Source organism: Syngnathus leptorhynchus, chromosome 8 (assembly GCF_054491065.1).
Source record: "Syngnathus leptorhynchus isolate UIUO chromosome 8, UIUO_Slep, whole genome shotgun sequence".
In the NCBI taxonomy this organism is placed as follows: Eukaryota; Metazoa; Chordata; class Actinopteri; order Syngnathiformes; family Syngnathidae; genus Syngnathus; species Syngnathus leptorhynchus.
In genome coordinates, this window is record NC_141202.1 from 8,121,356 (window position 1) to 8,143,117 (window position 21,762).

Sequence of the window (21,762 nt, forward strand, 5' to 3'; positions counted from 1 at the left end):
AAAAGACTAGGTTTAGGTATTCTATCTATTTCCTAAACCACTTTTATATGAAAGCAGCAACCTGTCACAAATTAGTTCAGGTAAGTGGTCGTGTTTTGGTGGTCCAATCATTTTCATCATCCGTCTGGCAGCTCAACGACTAACTTTCAAAAAGACTAAAATAATAAAAGTTACAAGCTATAAAATATGCACTAAATAAAACATGCAAAGATGACGAATGTCAACATATCCCTGGTTATAACCATTAAGTCATCTTTATTAATTTATACATCACTGATACATGGTATTCAGGTGAAATAATTGGAAGATTTATCCATATTATTCTCTGTGGCTCTCCACAAGGACACACATAACTGGTGCCAAAGACCAGAGAAGGGTGGCTGTGGGGTGAAGGGCCCTTGGGTAAGGGGTTAGTTAGGCAGCATCTCAGTCAGCATCTCTACCTACCCGTTGGAGAATCCCCCCCCTCCCTTCCCTCACTGCTATGAACCACATTCCACCCCACTTCCGACCTCAGCGTGGCCCTCCGTTTAGACAGAGCGTTAGGGCATAATCTTATCGATATTGGTAGCAGCAAGCTTTCTACTAACAGTGAACATCATATGGATCGAAACAAAAAAAAAAGTACTGTACAGCTACTGCTAATAGAATCTAAAAGCCTCTCCTTGACGCTTTTACACCAGATTAAAGTGCTAGAAGCAAACCCACCAATCCACACTTGGTCATATATATTTACTGTATATAGCATCATTTACAGGGTAATATACATTATATTGTAACAGCTGAAATGTCAGCACAAATAGATCACTGTCACACTTAACAGCAATATATATATATGATTATATACAGCCCTATATAATCATACATACCAATATATAATTGTCATATATGCATGTAAAACGGCTTAGCACGTCTCGGGCTTTTCAACTGGATGCCGGAACAGCAATTGTGTATCAAGACGTTAAGAGCTTTCCACGTTCCTCTCTTGAAAGCTCCTCGGATAGCGGCCAAAATGCCGCGGGCCCCCGGCGGGGCTGGTTGAGGTCACAGGACAGTTATTTGCATATTCCACAAAATCTATTGCAACACGTTTACTGTCTACTAACAGTACAGCCGGTGTTAGCTGGACTCACACGTACACCCACTGAACAGAACATTACGACGATGGCTGATCTGGTTATAGCTATGTGCTTTCAGATGGTGTGCTAGGACAGTGAACGACAGGAGGACTATCACGCACGAGATACGCTATTAGTTTAGCCTCAAGAGGACGACCTGGAATTGGATTGTGGGAGGAAAACTAAATGGAACAAACTCAACGAGCCAAATCCCTCATCTGCAACTTCACCTTCTCAATAGAGTACCCCCTTTTCCGTTTTTTCCTTCGCTTATCACTTGCTTTTGGACAGACACCATGTCGTCACCGCGTGGATAGGAATGTGTTTTTCTCGGCTTCCTCGTTCACTCGCCAAGCTGAGCGGCTTCTGGGGTCACCTGTCTGGACCAATAAGATGGCACGGCGCAGTCCCCTTTGTGATCCCTTTCCACTCTCCCCACCTACGCTGCAAAGATGCTGCACGAGGTCAGAACAAGATACACACAAAGGTAGTTTTTCCACAAAGAGAGAAAATAAAAAGCTCCAGAGTAACTGCAGAAGTAATGCACAACAAGCGTCCAATAGCGGGCTTCCGGCCGGGGGGGGAGCCCCCTGTAATGTGCAGTTAAGGTTGGGACGTTGCCATTGTACTAGGGAGGACCGCTCCTCACTCTGCCTTAATTCGGGACTTGTCTGTTTCCCCAGTGGTGCACCCCATGTTGTTACTCAAAAGCCCAGATCTCTATGTCCTGCACATAGAAATCTTCCTTTTTAGACAGCATGGGGTTCCCGAATGTTTTACACGAGTGACTCCTGCCGTGGTAAAGGTCTCCATCCAGCCAGAGGCCGAACTCGCCACTAGGAGAGAAGAAAATTAGGTTGCGGGGTTTCCCACAGCGCAAAGCTTTTTCTGGGAGGGGGGACGGGGGTGAACCTCACCTTCCACCGCCAAAAGCTAAGGAGTCCATATCTCCCTTGATGAAGAACATGTTGTCACCCGTCCATTTGTACACCTGTCGTAGACACAATAGTGCATATATCAGATGATATTGCATGACATATCCTTGTTGACATTGTTTAATAAGCTCATGAACTCATTGACAACCTATGTGCCACCTGAATAAACATCAGATCTTGCAGACAATAAAACTGAGCACACTCAAAGCCTCCTAAAGTTAAACGATTTCGTTTATGTATATGCATGATGTCAAATGTCCTTGAAATAATTAATATTCACACACAACATTTAAAGGCACAAATTCTTCCCAATCTGTGAAAACTGATTTATATTCATAGAGTTCAATCACAAGGTTCTTATGTACATATAGAGAGGTATAAAGAGCTAAGGGATGCCATTTTCAGACAGTTGCTGTTAATCACTGTAAATATTTTGGAAAATAAATATTTGACCACCCTCCTAAGATATGATGAGTGAGAACATTGTAATGTGCCTTGCATTTCTTTGGGACATTCTTAACTGGCAAGCGCGTTCATTCTACATAAGTTATTATTTTTTTTTTTCTGAATATCCCTTCAGATCAGGGGTAGGGACAAGTGTGGGTAGGAGAAAAATCAAGAGCTGGCACACCTCATCTACTTGGGAAAAGCCCTGCTTGAGAGTCCCAATTCCCCTTGAGGTCCTCGAGGAAAACAAAACAAAAGCACAAGCCAGCCCAGCTAAATGCTACGTTGTCAGCTGTTCAAATTGTGGCAAGTAGATGTGCAGTGGATGCATGTAACGCTCCATCTTTTAACATGCTTCAGCTTTTTACAGCTGCGGCTTACAACATGATGAAAGGTTTGATGAGAAAATCTTCAGCCAATTTGAATGTACCTCAAACTCTGGATTGAAGGTGAAGAGGAAGGTCTCTCCTGTGCCATAAAAGCCATCGCTGACTTTGAAGGGCTCTGACGCGAGGGCACCAAAAACCTGGAGGAGGGGGGTTAAAAAAAATAAAAAATTAAAGACTGAGGGCATCCAACTTTGGAGCGGTGTATTCAACTTGTGATTTCTGAGCGTACCTGTCCGTCACTATCCTTAATGACCATGAGCACCGGAGTGTCCTGGCCCTGCATGGCTCTGTATAGCGTCTTGATGCTCATGCCATGTTTGGATGTGCCAAAGGCAAGCGTCCACGGGTAACCGATGGTGCGTGGTGGCAAATTCCTTGCAAGCTATGTGACAGGAAAGGAAAGGCACAAAAGGCAATGAAAGCCTAAAAAGGCCACAGCGACCGATGCTCAATTACATCTGCGGCGACCTTTCAACACCATCTGCCATTTAAAGAAGAGTAACACGACTGCTGATGTCCCGAGTGAAAGGGAAGGGGGAGCGCCTGCTGCCGACACACTGAAGGCTTATCAACAACTTTGCTCCTTGCAGAGTAACGAAGCTGACTGATAACCACACAGAACTGGCAACTTTCTTTTTTTAACTTCAGCTCATAATCCGATAAAATGTACTTTTGAGTGTATAGTACAACAGCCTCCAAACACTGTGTTCACTCTCTCTTGTTGCCTCTTCTTGTCGGTTCAGCACATTTTGCCAGCGGCACTATAATGAGCAGCCTGAAAACGATGCCACTAGCAGATGAGGCTCCACTTGGCTCGCCTCTGCGCCGCCTGACTTATGTCCACAGGGTGATTACAGGAAGTCGCATATTGGCAATCTATCGGTCAACGTGCCAACTGGGACTCATTTCCAGGGCGTGCTTGTTTGTGTGTGCATAAAACAAATGCACGCTACAACACATGCAGCAACACGCAGGTTTTGTGACCCAGATCTGTACATGCATAAAATATCAGTCAGGTACTTGCTTTCTGCTGGTGACCTGGATGCTCTGCTAGATTCTGTTATTTAGTAACAAAATGTCTTAGGATAAGATATATTTTTCTTTTCTTTAAATCAAAACCCCAAAATATCAAACCATGTATGTAAGAAGCATTTGGTCACATTGCTCTGATGTCCAAACTATGCTGCTCAAAGTCCTAGAGACATCAGGCTATGATTAATTAACACAGATTTTGATCCCGAATTATTATGATTATTTTTTATCTGCATTCTGGTACAGCATGCCTCAGCTTTTTCACGTTTTCAGCCATCTGTCAACTGTCACATGCGAGGGACACGCCACTTCAGCAGTGTCATTATTGTTGTCAAACTATCTTCTCTCTTTCTGTACTTGGGCAGGCCAGTCCTCAGGTCACCTAAAATGTCCTTGTTACATCTCAACTGCTTACCCAGCACCAGCATCCACTGAACACAAAGCGGTGGTGCAGAGAGCAGGCGTGTAATTGTTTATTTCCTGATGCGCAAGAAAGGTTAGAAGGGTTAATGTGTATTACTAAACTCGTGTTCAAGAGTGATCGTTCGCAATCAGTTCTACAGCAGAGAAAGAGCATTTGGGTGAATGTGTCTCTAAAGACGTACAAAACTGACTTCATGCATCATGCAAGACCACAGCGCACATCATGAATTAACAAGCATATGTTTATCTTTTTATTCAGCTTATTTGCTAATTGCTGCTCTCCCAAAGGACGGACGGACGAACTGGTCTTAACAAGAGGTGAGAACATCCCAAAATAGACTTAAATAGAAAATAGATATTTCATGTTCAAACTGGTGAACTGTATTTTTTTTAAAATATTCTCTCTTACACAACATTGCAATTTCATTGGAACTGGTTCTTGTATTTGTGTTAATTCCCATGAGGGAAAACCTGCTTACAAAAGCAAAGAAAACCTTTTGTTACTTGAAGGTTCGACAGTGTCCTACTTTGCTGACAGTTATGAGCTGATGTTTGTGTATGCAAAAACTGCAGCGGGCACGATACCTTCTCAATTTGATCAGCCTCCAGGAGATCGCTTGGCTCTCTGAGGTTAGGTTTGAACGTTTCGGGCTCCAGTTCAGTTTTGATGGACGTGTCATGCTTGGAGTTCACCTCCTCTTTGGTAGTGATCTACAACAACAAGCACCAGTCAGCATATTGCACATCAACAATGAGGATAAATGTCCCAGATTCCATCCAGAGAGTATTTGGGAGATGGATGGGACTACTCACAGTTGTTTTAAGACCACCACATTTACCTCAGCTACTGCTACTTTGACCAGAAGGCAATCTAGTAGGAACAGCTCATTTAAGCATCCAACACAGCTTTCGAATAGAATTTCCTTGACCACCTTTGTGTGTCTCAAATATATGACATCCATATAAACTAAAGTATGTGTATTTAACAGAATAGCTAGTAATAACTATCTACGCAGACTGCAGAAACGAAAGCCTGTCACAAAAAGATAAGAGTCCTTCTCTGCGCTCAAATGATAAATGTTTTCAGCGACCGTTCGGGAAGTTGCTTCTAAACCTGGTTTGAATAAATTTTATGCGCTTCAGAAAATGTATTGAAATATTTTCTTAAAGAAGTGACAGAATTTGGTTTGCCAATGCATTTGTGTGCAACAAGGGCGGGGGGTGACTGCGGGAGTGTGCAGTCTGGTGGAGACTTTGTTGGCAGGGACAGTAGGTAGAGCTGGCCACATTATAGAGTGGGCGGGCAGACAGAGCTGGTCTGGGCACCTGAAGTCTTTTGCAGAGTGAGCGCAGATCTTCGCTGTTTAGAGCGTCGATGCGACGGTGGTACTCCGTCATAGACACTACCTAGTAGTACAAAGACAGGAACAGGTAGAACATAAAACGCTGCCAGGTCTATTACTGGCAATGACGCAGGGTTTCTGAAGTCCCATATGTGCAGCAACAGGTCTGACTTTGATGATTGGGGACATTTTGCATGTTTGTGTAATATGTTTAAAAGGCTCAATTAAGGCTTCCGTTAAAATAGATCATACAAACTAACAAAACAAGAGAACGACGAGCTAAACCTACTTGACAATCAATGCAAAGGGAAAAACGGCTCCATCCACAACATATCTTCAAAAATAGAAACCAGTTCACAAACGCAGAGCCCGTATTGCCAAATTTGCATTTTAGTTGCTATATAGCAACTTCTTTGGTCACCTGGCCATTCATTCGTTTAGTTATTGAACAAAAGGAGCACAGACTTTTCAAGGGGGGAGGGTGGGGTTTTCTGGCATTGCAAACTTTAAAGCCGCGGTATGAGATTCCAAACCGAATTATTTTGCTGAGGTTGCCTTGCCCCACCTGGCATATTGCAGAAAAACAAACACTGTCAGAAAACAGTCACAAATTCATTGCTTCTAGTTCCTTGTAGACCCTGCCGATGTTTGCATACCATTAGTAATTTCTTTGTTGGTGACAAGGGCTCGCTTTACAACTGCCAATAATGCAGTTAAGAAGTTAACTACCATTCTCATAAAAAATGCATCCGAGTCCCACTTCATGAGCAGCTGAAGGCACTTCAGTCATGTCAACAGTCGAGCACCTTGGTCCAAATTACCTCTAGTTAATGTTACACTTCTGCCACTTAATAAAGACTACCAATGACTAAACTATGTCCGTCTTGATGATAAATACAGTACTAATTTCTGATATATTTTTAGGTTTAGTCCTAAGACTAATTTAAAGATAAACATATCTTCATTCTTAAAAAGCAATCTTTGAATGCAACAGTACAAGTGGAAGGGAACAAAGTCTCGTATCACATGTTACAGGCACCGATTAGTCAATCAGGTGGCCCATAGTTGTGCAAAAAGCTGAATGGTATTGTCACAAAGTACATTCTCAATGCCACCTGGCTGTATGTGATGTGATGCAGCTTCGAGCTAAAATGCAAGCATGTCGGCAAACAAGCAAATTTGCAGCCTATTTGCATCGTATTTGCACGTTTGCACAAACTTCACAGACTGAATATGATGAACATTTTGGTGTTTACATATATGATGCGTAGTTGTACTTTTGTTTCAACCCATACAATGTTTGATTCTCTTTTGTTTTAAGTGTCAGTAGGAACGACAACTTGAAGCAAGCCAACTAAATCATTTGGAAGTGAGAGTGTGAGAACCAGTATGAAAGAAATATTGTAAATGTGCATTGGGAGAGACAAAATGTAGTGAATCTCGACACCAAAGATTATTATTATTATTTTTAAATGTGTCGTGGGTTTAGTTTTAAGTTCACTGCACCCGTGATTGTCATTTTACCAAGCAAACCAACATTGATATATGTTAATGATCAATTGAAAGGTAATGCAACCTAAAATAAATTGTTTGTGATAAAAGAACCAAAAAAAGTGATCAATTGAAAACATTTGCAAAAACACTAATTCTTCATAAGAGACAATTACTGTAATTCTTATTGTGAGACATTAGATCCATTTTCATAAATCAAATGTATTCATCAATCACTACTAAAATAAATAACACCAAAACTAATATTCATACCTCAACAGAGGTTAGAAATTCTCATGAAATCAAATCACCGATGCAAAAAAAAAAAAAAAAAAGGTTCAGGCTACCATGAGAAAGATAACCTTGAAGCTGAAGGTCACAAACAAGCTTCCTCAGTGCATAAGGTATACAACAAATCACTAAAACAATTTAGCCATCATGAGGCATACGATGCACAAATAAACCAGAGCCCGATCCACACACATGTAGGTTTGTTTACATGGAGAAGCAAAGTTTAGACAATTTGTACTCTTTATGATCCATAATATTCCACAGTAACTGTGTGTTAAGTGCGCGTCAAATATGAGGAAATGACAACCAAAGACAACTTCCAAGCTCCTGGCAACATCGTAACATAGTCAATGGGATCATTATACTCAACAAACTTTCTGACAGCTCTCGCGTGTGGATTCACTGTGATATGCGGACAGATAAAGCGTCCCCCAAACAGGGGCGACCACTTTCTTTATAAAAGTGACAGATCAAAATCCGACCGGCTGATTTGCTAGCTTGCTACTTAGCTTTGCTATCAAGCTAGCGTCGCTGTCGAACCACAACGGCGTAAGATTCATGGGGTAAAACAACAAGAAACATACACGTGTATACTTAGGTGCCAGTTGTTTCTCTTGGCCCTTCACCCTCCTAGAAAACATCTTCCAGGGCGAGATTGAAAACAGAAAGTCTCATCACAAATCATCTAACTCCCCGTGTGAATAGTTGGATACCCGAGATAAGCATTGAGGGGCTGTGCCCTGGCAGCAACCTTTCTGTGTGGACTTAAATAGACCATATTTTTGGAAGGTGTCCTCACGCGATACATCAGAGTGACATTGCTGAAAGCCAATTACAACTTGGGATAAAAATAGAACACGCACCCCATTGGTTAAAAATAGTACAACCCCCGTCTAAATACTGGAAAGATTAAAGCTACAGCAACAGTACTCCAGGTCGATGCATACTAATATTTCATATTCTCAACGTTTTGTTGTCAAATGCACAGAATATATTTGGATCAAATTGTACTCCTTCTTTCTGTACACGTTACATTACAACCAATAACCTGTGAGTCCAGCTACTGGTCATTTTTTTCTTAAAATAGAACAAGCACAATCCACTTACATGATGATACATTTTCAGTGAAAGATTTCTCCAGCCTCTAAACAGTTCACCATAGTGTCTTCTTTCTATTCTCACAAAATTTTACAAAACGCTTTTATTGGAGCAATCACCACTTCACTCAAGGAACGACAACACCGGTTTTGATTCCTCTCCACATTCAGAAATTATATACTCAAAAGATTGAACTCAACATACTATTGTCTTAATCACACATTTAGCATTTTTGTAAATAATGCAAAATCAAGTTGGCCAGTGTGCATTCAGCAATATAGATTGCAGAATGCTGACCAACAATAGCGATTGTCACACAACATTTAATGACTCTACAATACACTGAGAATAGTAAACAATTGCACAAACATGCAAAACACTTTGGTTGGAAGTTCAGAATGCGCGATTCCAAGCAAAGCAAGTATTCACATGGCACACATAAAGTACACGTGATTGAAAGTTCACAGAAAATATGCAATGATGAAATTCATACAAATGCAAAATATAGAAGCAGTTTACACAACTATCCATTTACACTGAGCATTGCATAATGAAAACAAACTGACTGAAGTGTGAACATTTAATTGGACACACAACAATGTCGTATACAGTACAATGCATGATTCTGGTTTCACAGATGATGGATTAATAAATAGCGAGGAACTGAATAATCCATGTCTGTGAGCCCGAGTCAATAAATCACAAAAAGCACACATGGAGAATAGTTAACAGGAAGATCCTACCTCCCATTCTTTGACGTTGAGGTCAGTGATGGGCTCGTCCGCAGCACCTTCTGACACCTCGTGTTTCTTGACAACCATAAATCCAGGTTCTTGTCCCATCCCTCGGATACCCTCACCATACATATCTGGGCTCCACTGCATGAAGAACACATAAAGGTGGTCTGACCTAGGAGGGACAAATGCAGAAAATCAAGAGGCAATTTTTTTGGGGGTTGAAATATTAATCATCAATTAATTACCTCAAACATTTTAAGATGCACAATGAGCAATACAACATACAACTCTTGACATAAAACATTTTTAAAGTGCATTTGGTTCGATTTATTTTAAGATACACTGGCCTCCATAATTATAGTCACCCCTGGTTAAAATGTGTTCTTTAGCATCTACTAAATTCATGTTTTTTTTTTAAATATTAAAGAAAATAATGGGGGGAAAACCCCAGGTTGTTTCATATGTGTGTGTGTGTGTGTGTGTGTGTGTGCTGCTTAACTATTTTGCAAGCACTTTATAAGTCAGTCAGTAAACTCTTTACAAGTCTTTATAAATACGCTGAGCTGTATCCAGTGTCTTGATAGTGTATGGCTCATTCCTAACCTCACTTTCTCCCTTTGCAATTGTAAAGTGACTTAAAGACACATCATACGCTTCGCTTCCCATCTAGGTCAGATTACAGAGAGTCTATTGCTATACGAGCAAAGATCTTATGAGCTATTTGGTTGCCCACCCATTCACCTTAGCAATACTCGCATCACCCATGCAAAGAAATAGCTAAATGAGTAGTAACAGCTTCCAAGCCCCACTATTCAAAGCTAGTTTTGAATCTGACATGTCCCTTAGCCATTATCTGTACGAGCAGCACACCGGAAAACTGCTTGACAGGTGGGACATGCTGTAGCTAGGCAACATGTGGCGCAGAACAACAGACAAGGCTAGACTTCTTAAATTCCTAACAAAAAAGTGAGGGGGATGATTTCAAAGCTGCATCCTGCACTCGACATAACCGAGAAGCAGTAAATGGAACCCAAAAAATAATGACACGGATGCTTGTCTGATTCAAACGTGATTACTGAAAAGAGCACCGAGTCATTAATCGAAAATGAGGATGACAAGCTCCCAACTACTGGTTTCCACGTAACAGCTTTTTGCAGTGCAAGTAAGGTTCAGTTTTTATCTCAGATTTTTTTTTCTTTCGTACTGTTAGGGGATTTCATTGATATGCAGATTTTTTTAAAATCAGGGCGGTGGGTAGCATCCGTAATTATTCGTGAAACACACTTATTGGAGGTTGATCAGCATTGGACTTTTTTTTTTTCAACAGGCGTCAACTATATATTGATTTTTGATGTGTGTGCTGTTCCAAAAATCTTGCACTTCAACCCTGCTTGACACAATTTATCAAAACAGGTATAACAATTTATTTGTAAGTGAACAAAGATATATTTGTATCCGCTTGAGTCATATGCGACAGAGTAACTGACCTCTCCTGTGGCACGGCAAACCAGTACTCGTGCTTCTTGCCTTGTTGGGCATACTGCTGCATGGATGCGCTGGCATTGGAAACAAACGTCTTTTTCATTGGCTTCCCCACCCGCAGACATAGGAACTTGTGTGAGCGGCTCTTCCTCCTCTGTGCAGATCCTAGAAGAAGTGAGAGAAGTCAAATGAAAAACAACATGGGACTATTTTAAATCAAACCTTTTTTTTTTTAAATTACGATGATATATTAATTTGCAAGTGTTAGTATTCTGACAAATGTTTTATCTAGTGAAGAAACCTATCACGTAATCTTCCAACTTCCATTTAAGGGCCACTTCATCTGACATTTGTTATTCTGTGCCAGAAACTTATAAGGACAGGAAGAAAATACGAGCAAATAGTTTACAGTAGCACAGTCTTGTATCCATAAAAGTATTCTGCAAATTATCATTACACATAATCTAGGTTGAAGAAACAATCTGCATAGCTATCATAGTTCCTGTATGAGTACAGCTCATTTTCTGTGGTTACTTGGGCGAACTGCTGTGCCTTAGTAAGGAGGTACAGTCAATGTATTTAAATTAACTGCTTTTGGAGAATAATTGCCATTGCAGAGTGACAATTACAAAACTCCCTGCTGCTATCTTGGTTTGTTTCTTCCTCACATTTGAACAGAATCTAGCTAAATTGGGTAAAATGAGTCACTGTGAGGCTTCTGTTCCGACCTGGTATACATCATTTGTGGTTTGATCCCAAAGCGGACAGCTCGAGGTACACCGGTTCACAGCTGGCATCACATGAGAAGAGTGACCCACTTGAGTTGATATCTCACAAACACCAAATGTACTGTTGTATTAAGCCAAGCTTGATGCACAACGCTACTTTAGTTCTGGGGCCGATCCATGCATTCGGAGGCAATAACCCGAACAGCTACACAAACCTAAAAGCGACAAAAGCTGCATTCTTCCCTCCCTAATCCCGAGTGCTCTGGCAGTGCCTGTCACCCACTATTATGACTGGGCAGTGTTTCAAACAGATTTGGGCACGAAGTCAAACTTCAATGGAGAGCTAAAGGCCATATAAAGAATAGCATTCTTTCAAAAGATTTGTTGATTTCATACAAATGTTTACATAATTATAAAATTCTTGAAACTGGTAATTTTATAACTTGCCCAAAAACCTCTTCTTAGACCCAGACCAAGTGGGACAGAAATTCAGAGTTGGAAGCTCATCTCTACTAACATCAACACCAGAGCACAATTGAAATGGAAAAACAAGTGCTCCTATTGGTGATCAGGAAAACAATTATGCATTCATACCTCATCGTCATCATTATACTACATGCTGATTAACCAAATTATAATTACCTGCCCAATTGATACTAGCCTAAAAAGTCAACAATTTACTTTGATACGTAACCAATGAATAATGTAGCGTCAAAGTTCAGCTGTTCTGAAATACATTCATTCATTAAATCAATAAATCATTAAATACGTTGAAATAAATGTGTGTTTACCCTGGGTGTTCTGTGTGTTTCCCTTTTGCCCTTGTTCTACATTATCCTTCTCCAATGTCCCTTGTTGCATAGAGTCAGTTTTGGAGACTTCAGTCCCCTCGTTGGCATCCCCAAGTAGACTGGCTGTGACAGAAAGGGCGTCTGTGGCAAGTGGGGTGGCCGATGTTTGGGACCCTGGAAAAGAGGTGCTGCTGCTGCTGCTGCTGCTGGGGCGTAGGGGGGCCTGGCTAGTGGTGCTGGTAGTGGGTGTGCTTGGTGGCTTCTCTTCACTGTGCTGCTTGGATCCCAATGGGGACTGAATATTCTTTTCTGTGGCAGTGTCTGGAGGATTGTCCACTACTGTGGCGGATGCCTTCGAAGCTGGAGGCTGTTCGGGATGGCTGACTGAGCTGCGGGTACTGGGCGGGCCTTGCGAGCTAGTGGGCTCTTCTTGGGTCACGGTCTGCACAGACTCTACAGAGGCGCAAGAAGACTTGTCCAGACAGAGATCCTCGCTTGACGCTTGCTCTTCCTCTCTGATGGGGGACAGCTCAGACTCCGTGAAGACATCTTCTGAAATTGAGCCCTCTGTGCTGCGTGGGGCAGTGCTGCCACTGTCACCGGCTCCTGGCTCCTTCTGTTGCTGTTCTGGGTCCTTCTGCTGGGAAGGATGTCTTTCAGATGGCAGAGGCTCCAGGTCACTGGAAAAATAAACAGCGTGAAATGACGCACAAGCATTTCTAACAGTTATCGAGAAATACTAATGCCCTTATGAGTTCATGTTTTTTTATGCCTCAGTGCACAGTAAGTGACATGGAATGTCATTTGTTGTTGCTTTTTTATTGTCATTGGCATCTTACTATGCTTTTTATTTGTAGCCATTATTTATTAGTCCATCTGGCAAAGTCCTTTGTTAGCATTTTTTTTTTGTAAGCCTGTTATTTTTGAAAGATACAAATTAAATTATTCTTATTATGCATATCAAAGCTTCCATATTTATTGTCAAAGCATCCATGTAACTAGTACACTGCATACATCATATGGGACAGAATTACTCTATGCATGAGAGAAGGGACAGATTGCCAGCACAATAACTGCTCCATGGGCAGTAACTCCCAACCAGCTAAATACAGCACTGGTCAGACCATGCTGCCAGTAGAGGAAACAACAACAACAAAAAGAAGACCCCACAGGGCTCTAACACTATATTTATCCTTGCATAATTCAGACTTGGACAGACTTGTAACGTCAAACCTGTCCTAGCCAAGCAAAAGAAAAACAGACGATTCTGTGGGAGGAAGCCGTTGATTTCCACAGAGATGGCTAATTCCTTCTGTATACTGAGCAACAACCAAAGCGTAGGAAGGTGAAGGCATACTTAAATTAACCTTGGTATAATTGTATTTTCATTCTTATTTTGGTAAATACGGGAAAAGAATGAAACAGTTTATTGAGTGATGATGCAATCAGTCTGTGGGTGACCCTTTGCCTTCAATCATGCCAAGCATGTTATCAGTGGTGCTCTTAATCTTAATAGAAATGCCCCCCAATTTTGAAGAACGAAGACTGACTCAAACCAACATTTGACCTGATCAACCTTTAAACTCTTGATTAAGTTACACTTTAAAAAAAAGAGGCACACTGTTTCAAGAAGGTCATTTGAGTTGTTAGAGGCTGATATAATGCCAAAAAAAAACACTTCCCTCAACTCGGTAATCTTGTTTAAGGTATCACTAAAAATCACATCATATTTTCTTTTAATAATGGGGCAAATATCCCTGAAAGAAGAAGCGCAATTCAATTTGCAGTGCAAGTGTCCGTTTCGGGTGTACTTTTCCCCCCCTCGTATAATCGATTCAGATTGTGTGTGTATTAAATTCTTTTACTCAGGCACAGTCTCTCTGATCTTGGGGTCAGTGATCTCTTTAAAGATGGCGGCAGATTGGACCTCTTCCAGAGGACACATGATGCCATACTCCTCACACCCATGGGCCTGAACCAGAGGGTCCATCCGGTGTGGATCAAACATGATGTTGTTGGGTGTCACCAGCAATACCCCACTTACTGAACCCTGAAAAAAAAAATACAAAAGGTCAAAAGGCTGTGTCATTGCCGTTCTCTACGTTCTGCTTTTAGATCGAAAGACATTATGTCACTTTTAGCAGGTGCAATCACACAAGTGTTTCAATACAGAGAAGCATGAAGTTAAGATTTTATTTACCACTAAATCAATCTCCATTGTTACAACAGACCCAATTTGAAACTCCTGTAGTAGGTTACTGATCGCTAGTGCCTACCACTTAAATACATTCATTTGGACGCTGAAAGTGAATCAGTAGAGTGGTTCGATACCATGGATCTTTGTGTGTCTAGTGAGGAAATGTGTGTCTAACACACATATGCTTACGGGCAGCCAGATGATGACTGAAATCTGTCAAAGTCATTAAAATAATTCCATGTTGGATGAATTAAAGGAGGACTTTTTAATGTTTGCTTTAAGAGATTGTCCAAGATTGACATTGAGCAGCAATTTTATATTGATGTGCTGTGCTGGAGAATTATTGGATTATAAAATGATTATGCTGTTAAAAATGTTTTCCTTTCTCCATTTTAACATGAATGATTGTGAAAGTATTTGAGGTTTATTCCTTTAACGTTTTAATATTAGTATCTCTCACTTAACCCACCTTATCCTACCATAAAGAAGACCGACCTTCTTACCTTTCCATCAGTTATGTACTTGCAGTTGATCTTAAGGAACTTCTCTGTAAGGGCCTCTTCCTCCTCGGAGGTGGATGACACCACTCTGGATTGACGTAGAGCGGAAAACACTGGGGGGAGAACAGCCTCTGGTCTGGAGGGCCCATCTGAATCCTGTTCAGGGGAGGGGGGGTGGAATAAGGACATCAATGGAATCATGGACGCAAAGGGACACGAAGACAGTTATTTGTAAACTGGGTCTAATGAAATTCATTTTTTTAGTGAGGGTAAAAGGATGATGTTCCACTAAACACACCCAATTCGTAATATGCACCGACAAACACGGAAGGTTTGTTCCACTTGGAAACACTTGACTAATTTGTGTCTTACTTGATCATAATAATGCAGTTGAGTCTCGAAATGTATTAAATATAGCTCTATAGGATAATATTTTTTCTTCTCCAGTACTCATGAAATTCACCACTTTAATTAGGTTGATGTTTTTCTACTTTTCCATAACTTGATTCCTTGGCATGTTATTTAGAATGAACATGCCCTCATGCGAGGTCAAACATTTTTTGCCACAGGTGCCCCACATTTATTGACCAACAGACAGGATGACTGGGAACTAGGCTTTCATCCAGGATGTCTGTGTACATTGTTCCATTCATCATTCCCTCAATCCTGACAAGTGCTGAAAAGCATCCCGACTTCATGATGCTGCTACCACCTTGCTTTTACTACAGGGATGGTATTGGTCAGGTGATGAGCGGTGGTTTCCTCCAAGCATGACGCTTGGCATTCAACTCAAAGAATCTTTGTCTCATCAGACAAGAAAATTTTCTTTCTCGTGTTTTCAGAGTCTTTCAGGTGCCTTTTGGTAAACTCCAGCCGGGTTGCTGTGTCCCGTTTACTAAATAGGGGTTTTCAAAATAAAACAAAACAAATAAATAGATACATAAGTAAATGCATAAATAAATGGAAGGGTTTTTTAAGGGGGCCACTCTGAGTATATTTGCAGGCCACATACAGCCAGTTGTCCATTCCTGATCTCTAACATTGAACGTAATTCTGCAATCTGGCATAGGTGCTGTCTGTTGGGATGAGACAGAAGGAAGAATGGTGTTTTTTTTTTTTTTTTCTCCCCCTGCCATACATCGTCTGTGCCACAGGGAGGCATGTCCGATTTAATTGCCTGATGGCAATCTCTGAGCACCATTTTGGAGGGTGGAATTGAATGAATAAACAACTGTCACTTAAGATTACTGTGAAAACTGTGCAAAGAGTGACAGATTGGCAATACTGAGATACAGAAGACATTAAAATGCCCTGACAATGAAGGAAAACAGGAATAGCACTCAGCAGAGCAGAGACAACGAACAAGAACAAACCATCTCAATTTGAATCAACCCCAAATTGTTCACCTTGATAGATACTGTATGAATCTCCTGCACATCTCAGAACTTTGGCATTAAGATTTGTACATCCTTCACTGAACAATTGGGGCGGGGGCTGTAATTTTGCCGTAAGTGAAAATAAATTATCCACGTTACTAGCCATTCAGAGGCTTGTGGGTGTGCTGCATCCTATCCCAGCTAATGGACAAGAGGCAGGGTACATCCTGGAGTGGATGCCAGTTAACCCACAGGGCACAGACAGAAAAATTGGCATAGGCCAGTTACCAGTTTCACAGTATAACACGATTTTGAAATGAATGTGTTTGTTTTTAAAAGCTGCACAAATTTACTATGACCGGTAAGACCTGAACAATGTTGTTGCATATGTCATTGCCAAAAACATGCAAAATGAAATTCCAAAGTCGTAAACAGGAAACAAGGCCAATGTGTCAAAAGGTTTTCTGCAACAATGGGACTGGCAATGGAGAATCATACATAAGCTTCACAGTGCATTTCCTCTCTCCAGCCAGGGAATTGAAGTCTTTCTGCCTCACAACATTTTTCCTCCCGAGAGGACCACCGCACTGCTGACAGCATCTTAGAAGTATTTGAAAACATGCTGTGCGAGTGGGGCATCACAGTAGAACATTTGTCTCGGATCACAATAGACAATGATTTACAAGCATGATGGCATACTGTGCAGGATTTCTATCGCAGCTGAAAAAGGAAGAAAGAACTGTAGAAGAATCAGTCAATATAGAACATTTCCTGAGGAATCACTTTGTCATGTAGTGATGAGCTCCATTTTCAAAATGATTCAGAGACTTTTGGAACAGCAGCAATCCTGTTGTGCAGTTCAGCTTATGGCATCTCAAGTGTGATGTGCACATTTTGGTGAGGGTTTGCCAACTTCTACGGGCCTTAAATTACTTCACGGATCTACTGAGGTCTGAAACAAAGAGCACCTGTCTGTCACCTTTGAAGCCGGCAACGGAGGACATCACTAGCAATTATGGATGATCCGCAACACTGTACTGCTTCAGAGAAAGTCAAGGTGATTGACACTTGCTTGCTCCATTGATCGACATTGCAGGGCAAATTTTATTTGCTACGAGGATGACACCATTACATCAACTGTACTGTAGAGGAAGCTGTGCACCTCGCAGAAACAACATCACTGCCATTGCAACAATTACCTGCCATGACTGCCCACCAAGATCAAGATCAATGAAGCAGCACTTCTACTTCACCACTGTCTATTTTGCTAATAATAGACAGCTAATAATAAAATAATTCATTTAAGAGCTGTAATTTAATACTATGACGTTTATCATACTGTGAGACTCTGATATCGGCCCATGCCTACAGACTGACAAGATTCAAGATTCTCACTTAAAAAAATCATCAATTAACCTAACATGCATTTTACGCAATATGGGAGCAGAGCATCTACAGAAACCCCAAACAAAAACAAGGAGAACATATAAGCTCCACATAGGACAGCTGGAGCCTAGTTACGAACCCACAAACTCTGAACTGTGAGGTGGTCGTGCTAATTAGTCACCACAATGCCGCCCACACTGCCATACAGACCAGCACAAAAAAATAACATTAGGATCTTCTCATGATGTCGCCAAGATTCAGTAGAACGAAAAAGGATGTGAGAATAGATGCATAGGTTTTGAGAATAGAACTGGAAAGATTCACTGATGCCAAGAGATAGAAAAAGACAGGAGGAGTAATGGAATGATAACAGCAAAAATGCTTACCAGATGGTGATAACCATTTTAGCAACTGACGAAAAAGATTCATGCAAGTATAAGAAAGACTGCAGAGAAAAGAATTTACAGATGGTGCGCATTGATCCGAGCCCAGAACCTTACCTCGGAGAGCACATGCGCTTACCATTTCCAAGCCATTACCATTTGCATTCTGGGATGGAGCAAAAGCCCATGGTAACTCAAAAATGCCAACACAACTTTCAGTTCATATCAATACCAAGACATTCAATCATTTGTTATTAATGGGGGTGCTATCCAAAAGGTGCTGGAGCATTCGTATTTACATAATCTGACAAAATGGCACATCAAAAATGTGATTACAATAAAAATGTCACTTTTGTGCATTTACCCTTGTCAGTGATGTCAAGGAACCATGTAAACATAACCTCATTGGCCGAGGACATCATGAAAAAGAACAAAAAAACAGTAAAGAAGGACTGTGTGGGAGTTCTCGTGAACTGGGATTTGAAACAGTTGGGCGGGTGTCAAGAGCCAGAAGAGATCTGGAAAGTCATAGCCCTTAGCAACTGTCTCCTGTTCTACTGACACTATCCCACGCATTTCCCCCTCATTGTCTCCTGGTGCAGTCAACAAACAGTATCCACAATACTGACCCACACTGACAGTGCAGCTCAGACTGTGGCAGTCAGTGGAAGAAGCAGTACGACCTGGCCACCCCTTACAACCACAACAAGCCTTCTGCATGCAGGGAATACAAGAAAAAAAAAAAGCTACAACGATGTGACATTTGTTGCCAGAGACAGTTTAATCTCTGATCTGAGAAATCAGCGACTGTCAATGTTTTTTGCAAACTGAGGAACCAGAGTTCCAGAAGAGCTCGATGGCTATGGGAATTTGTCTGCGTTTTACTGGCTTGTCATCCACTTATCGTGAACCCAACTCACCCACACAACTGCACTTCTTGGCTCCACTTCACTGGCAAGTTACTTCCTAATGACTCATTGAAGCTAACGTTCCACCTCCATGGTTAAATATAAAAGGGAGCAGGATTTTCCAGCTGGAAACCAACAAGTTAAAACAAGAAAAGGCACACCTTACAGGAGAAAACTGTTTGCCTTCTAAATGATCAAATATATACCTGGGCTGAAAGAGGCATCTGCAGATGTGAAAATAAATCTTTGCTTAAACAATATTGACTTACATTATATGTAGTTAAGCCTGCCAGAGTTCACAGGAGGACTGTAAAGTGTAAGTATTGAGGACTACAAATGTTCACACCATTTGTATAAGACAACCCACTCATATTCTGTAATCTGTTTGGTTACTCCTTCAGTCATCCAATTCACCACTGGTGATAATAAAAGTACACATTCTATGTCTATCCACTGAAAAACAAACAAACCGAAATAGGGACAGCAGTGCCTTGAGATAAAAGTCACCCAATAGGTCTTCATTTGATTTCAGTCAGAATTGTTGGACAGAGGTTTGCAGCTGCCTGAGGGAGAATCACTTTTGGTCTTATTTACCTAATCAATGTATTTGTGCGTGCATTTATTCATTATTTGTGTTTTTGGCTTTAAACAACTGCACAATGGATGTGCTTGAACCTCAGACGTTTGGCTTTAATTTGAGGCAATTTACCTTCAAATCAGGTGAACGGTGTAAGAATTACAAAAATTATGTACCGCTCAATTTTTGAGGGACCAACAACTGGCTGCTCAGCTGTTGGACAGCTGGGCTTGTAAGGGCCGCCGATGGAACTGGTTCCCTTGTATTTATCAACGATGTGACTACCGACAGAAGCAGCAGGATGAATTCTTAAGTGTTTTGGGTAATATTATCAGCTCATTTTCAGCCAAATGCTTCAGAACTCATTGGACAATACTTAACAGCACAGTTGGACATTGATCCAGAAGCATACTGCGAAAACAACCAATAGCCAAGTTAATCATGTGAGCTGAAATCTGATTGAGCAAGCCTTTCACTTCCTAAAAACAAAACTAAAAGAAAATGCCCAAAGAACTAACAGAAACTGAAAACAGTTGAAGTAGAGGCCTGGCAGAGCATCACAAGGGATGAAATCCAGTGCCTGTTTTTGCCTGTGCGTTCAACTTCAGACTGTAATTTAATCCAAAGAAATTACAACCAAGTATTAAAAATATTGCTAATTTCTACCTTTATTTTTTGGTCCCTTAAAAGTGGGAGGCATGCTGTATTTTGGGTACAAGTTTTTTTTTTTTTTTTTTTACTTTTAAATAAATTGTGGTGTCGTTCAAGAGGGAAAAAGATAAGAATTGTTGATTCACCAGCATTTAGGACATGACTGCACGAAAGAGGAACTGATGAATGAATCTGTCCAGTGGTTATACAAAGTACAAGTCGGAAAACAAATGCCAGGTTTCGGCTGTGTTTTCACTTCTTGAAATTATTGCACGTTATAAAATAAAACAGTGACAGGACAACTGATATGGTATTTTGGGGGCCGAAGATGACCGGAGATCATTTCACCAAGATAATTCACACCATTTTAAAACGCTATATAATAGTTTTCAAAACTCTCTCATAGGCTTAGATAATGGTGGACATAGGAATTAACCTTTATACATAGCAATTCATTTCACAATGCTGCAAATTACATCATGTTACAATGCTGATGGTCCCAGGTTAACATCCAGTAAAGAGAAGTCCAGACAATTGGTCAAAATGCAGCGCAGAGACACAAGAGTGTGTTAAATCTGTGCAGGATACAATTGGGTCTCAAGACTTATTAAGGTATTCTAGAGAGTAATGTGGTGTCCAATGTCTGAAAGGTTGGGTCTTGCTATAGGATAATGCCAACCCCCCCACAATTAAAAACACATAAGAATGGGTAAGAGCAAAACATTGGACAATTCTCAAGTGACATTCTATGAGATCCAATCTAAATCCTATTGAACATCTGTGGAAGAAGCTGAAATAGCCCATCTGGAAAAAGCACCCTTCAAAGCTGAGATAACCGTTTGCTCACTAAGACTAGGCTGAAATACCATCTAAGAGATTGAACGTTACAAAAACCATTTGATTGCAGTTACTGCCTCAAAAGATTGTGAAACTAAATATTGAAGGTAAGCGTGCCATATTTTATCCTGGCCGTTTTTTTTTTTTTTTTAAACAATTGTGTTGAAACTACAAATCAAAATCGGTTAATTCCTATCATTTTCATATTTACTCATTATTAATTTGGTTGCATTCAAGCTATGACCACTATTGATTTCTCCAACAATTTTGTTCACGTGTCAACGCATGACTTGTGTCCTATATAGTTTAATCAAGTACAGGACAGTCAATGTCACCATAGTATTTTTTTGCAAGCCATATGATAAGGTCACATCATGGCTAAATTAGCCAAATTACAAAGTCCCCATCAAAGATTAATAGAGCAGCGACACCTAAAAACTGAATCGTGAAGGTCACAGTCGTCGGTGAGCCACAACACATACTTTTCTTCCCATGAACAAAAATGTCCATAAGTGTATGGCAATCTAAGGACGAAGAGGGCATACCAGACCTCACAGATGACCAGAGAGCAAGTATGCCAACAAACCGGTGAGTGCCAAATAATCCAATGACAGCAAGCCCCGCAGATACAAAGTCAGCCAG

General features: G+C 40.9%; 1 protein-coding gene across 3 annotated transcripts in view; it reads right to left on the reverse strand.

Moving 5' to 3' along the window:
- Positions 1–718: 718 nt before the first annotated feature.
- oxr1a (oxidation resistance 1a) overlaps positions 719–21,762 on the reverse strand; it is a 92,485-nt gene continuing 71,441 nt past the window's right edge. For all 3 annotated transcript variants that reach the window (XM_085917797.1, XM_085917796.1, XM_085917798.1), the window contains 11 exons: positions 15,006–15,158; positions 14,171–14,355; positions 12,306–12,985; positions 10,792–10,951; positions 9,311–9,476; positions 5,671–5,751; positions 4,930–5,055; positions 3,119–3,271; positions 2,931–3,026; positions 2,036–2,109; positions 719–1,954 (listed from right to left, as the gene is read on the reverse strand). In XM_085917797.1, coding sequence (XP_085773923.1) covers positions 1,819–1,954; positions 2,036–2,109; positions 2,931–3,026; positions 3,119–3,271; positions 4,930–5,055; positions 5,671–5,751; positions 9,311–9,476; positions 10,792–10,951; positions 12,306–12,985; positions 14,171–14,355; positions 15,006–15,158 — 2,010 coding nt within the window. In that variant the 3' untranslated portion in view covers positions 719–1,818. The remainder of the gene's footprint in view (positions 1,955–2,035; positions 2,110–2,930; positions 3,027–3,118; positions 3,272–4,929; positions 5,056–5,670; positions 5,752–9,310; positions 9,477–10,791; positions 10,952–12,305; positions 12,986–14,170; positions 14,356–15,005; positions 15,159–21,762) is intronic.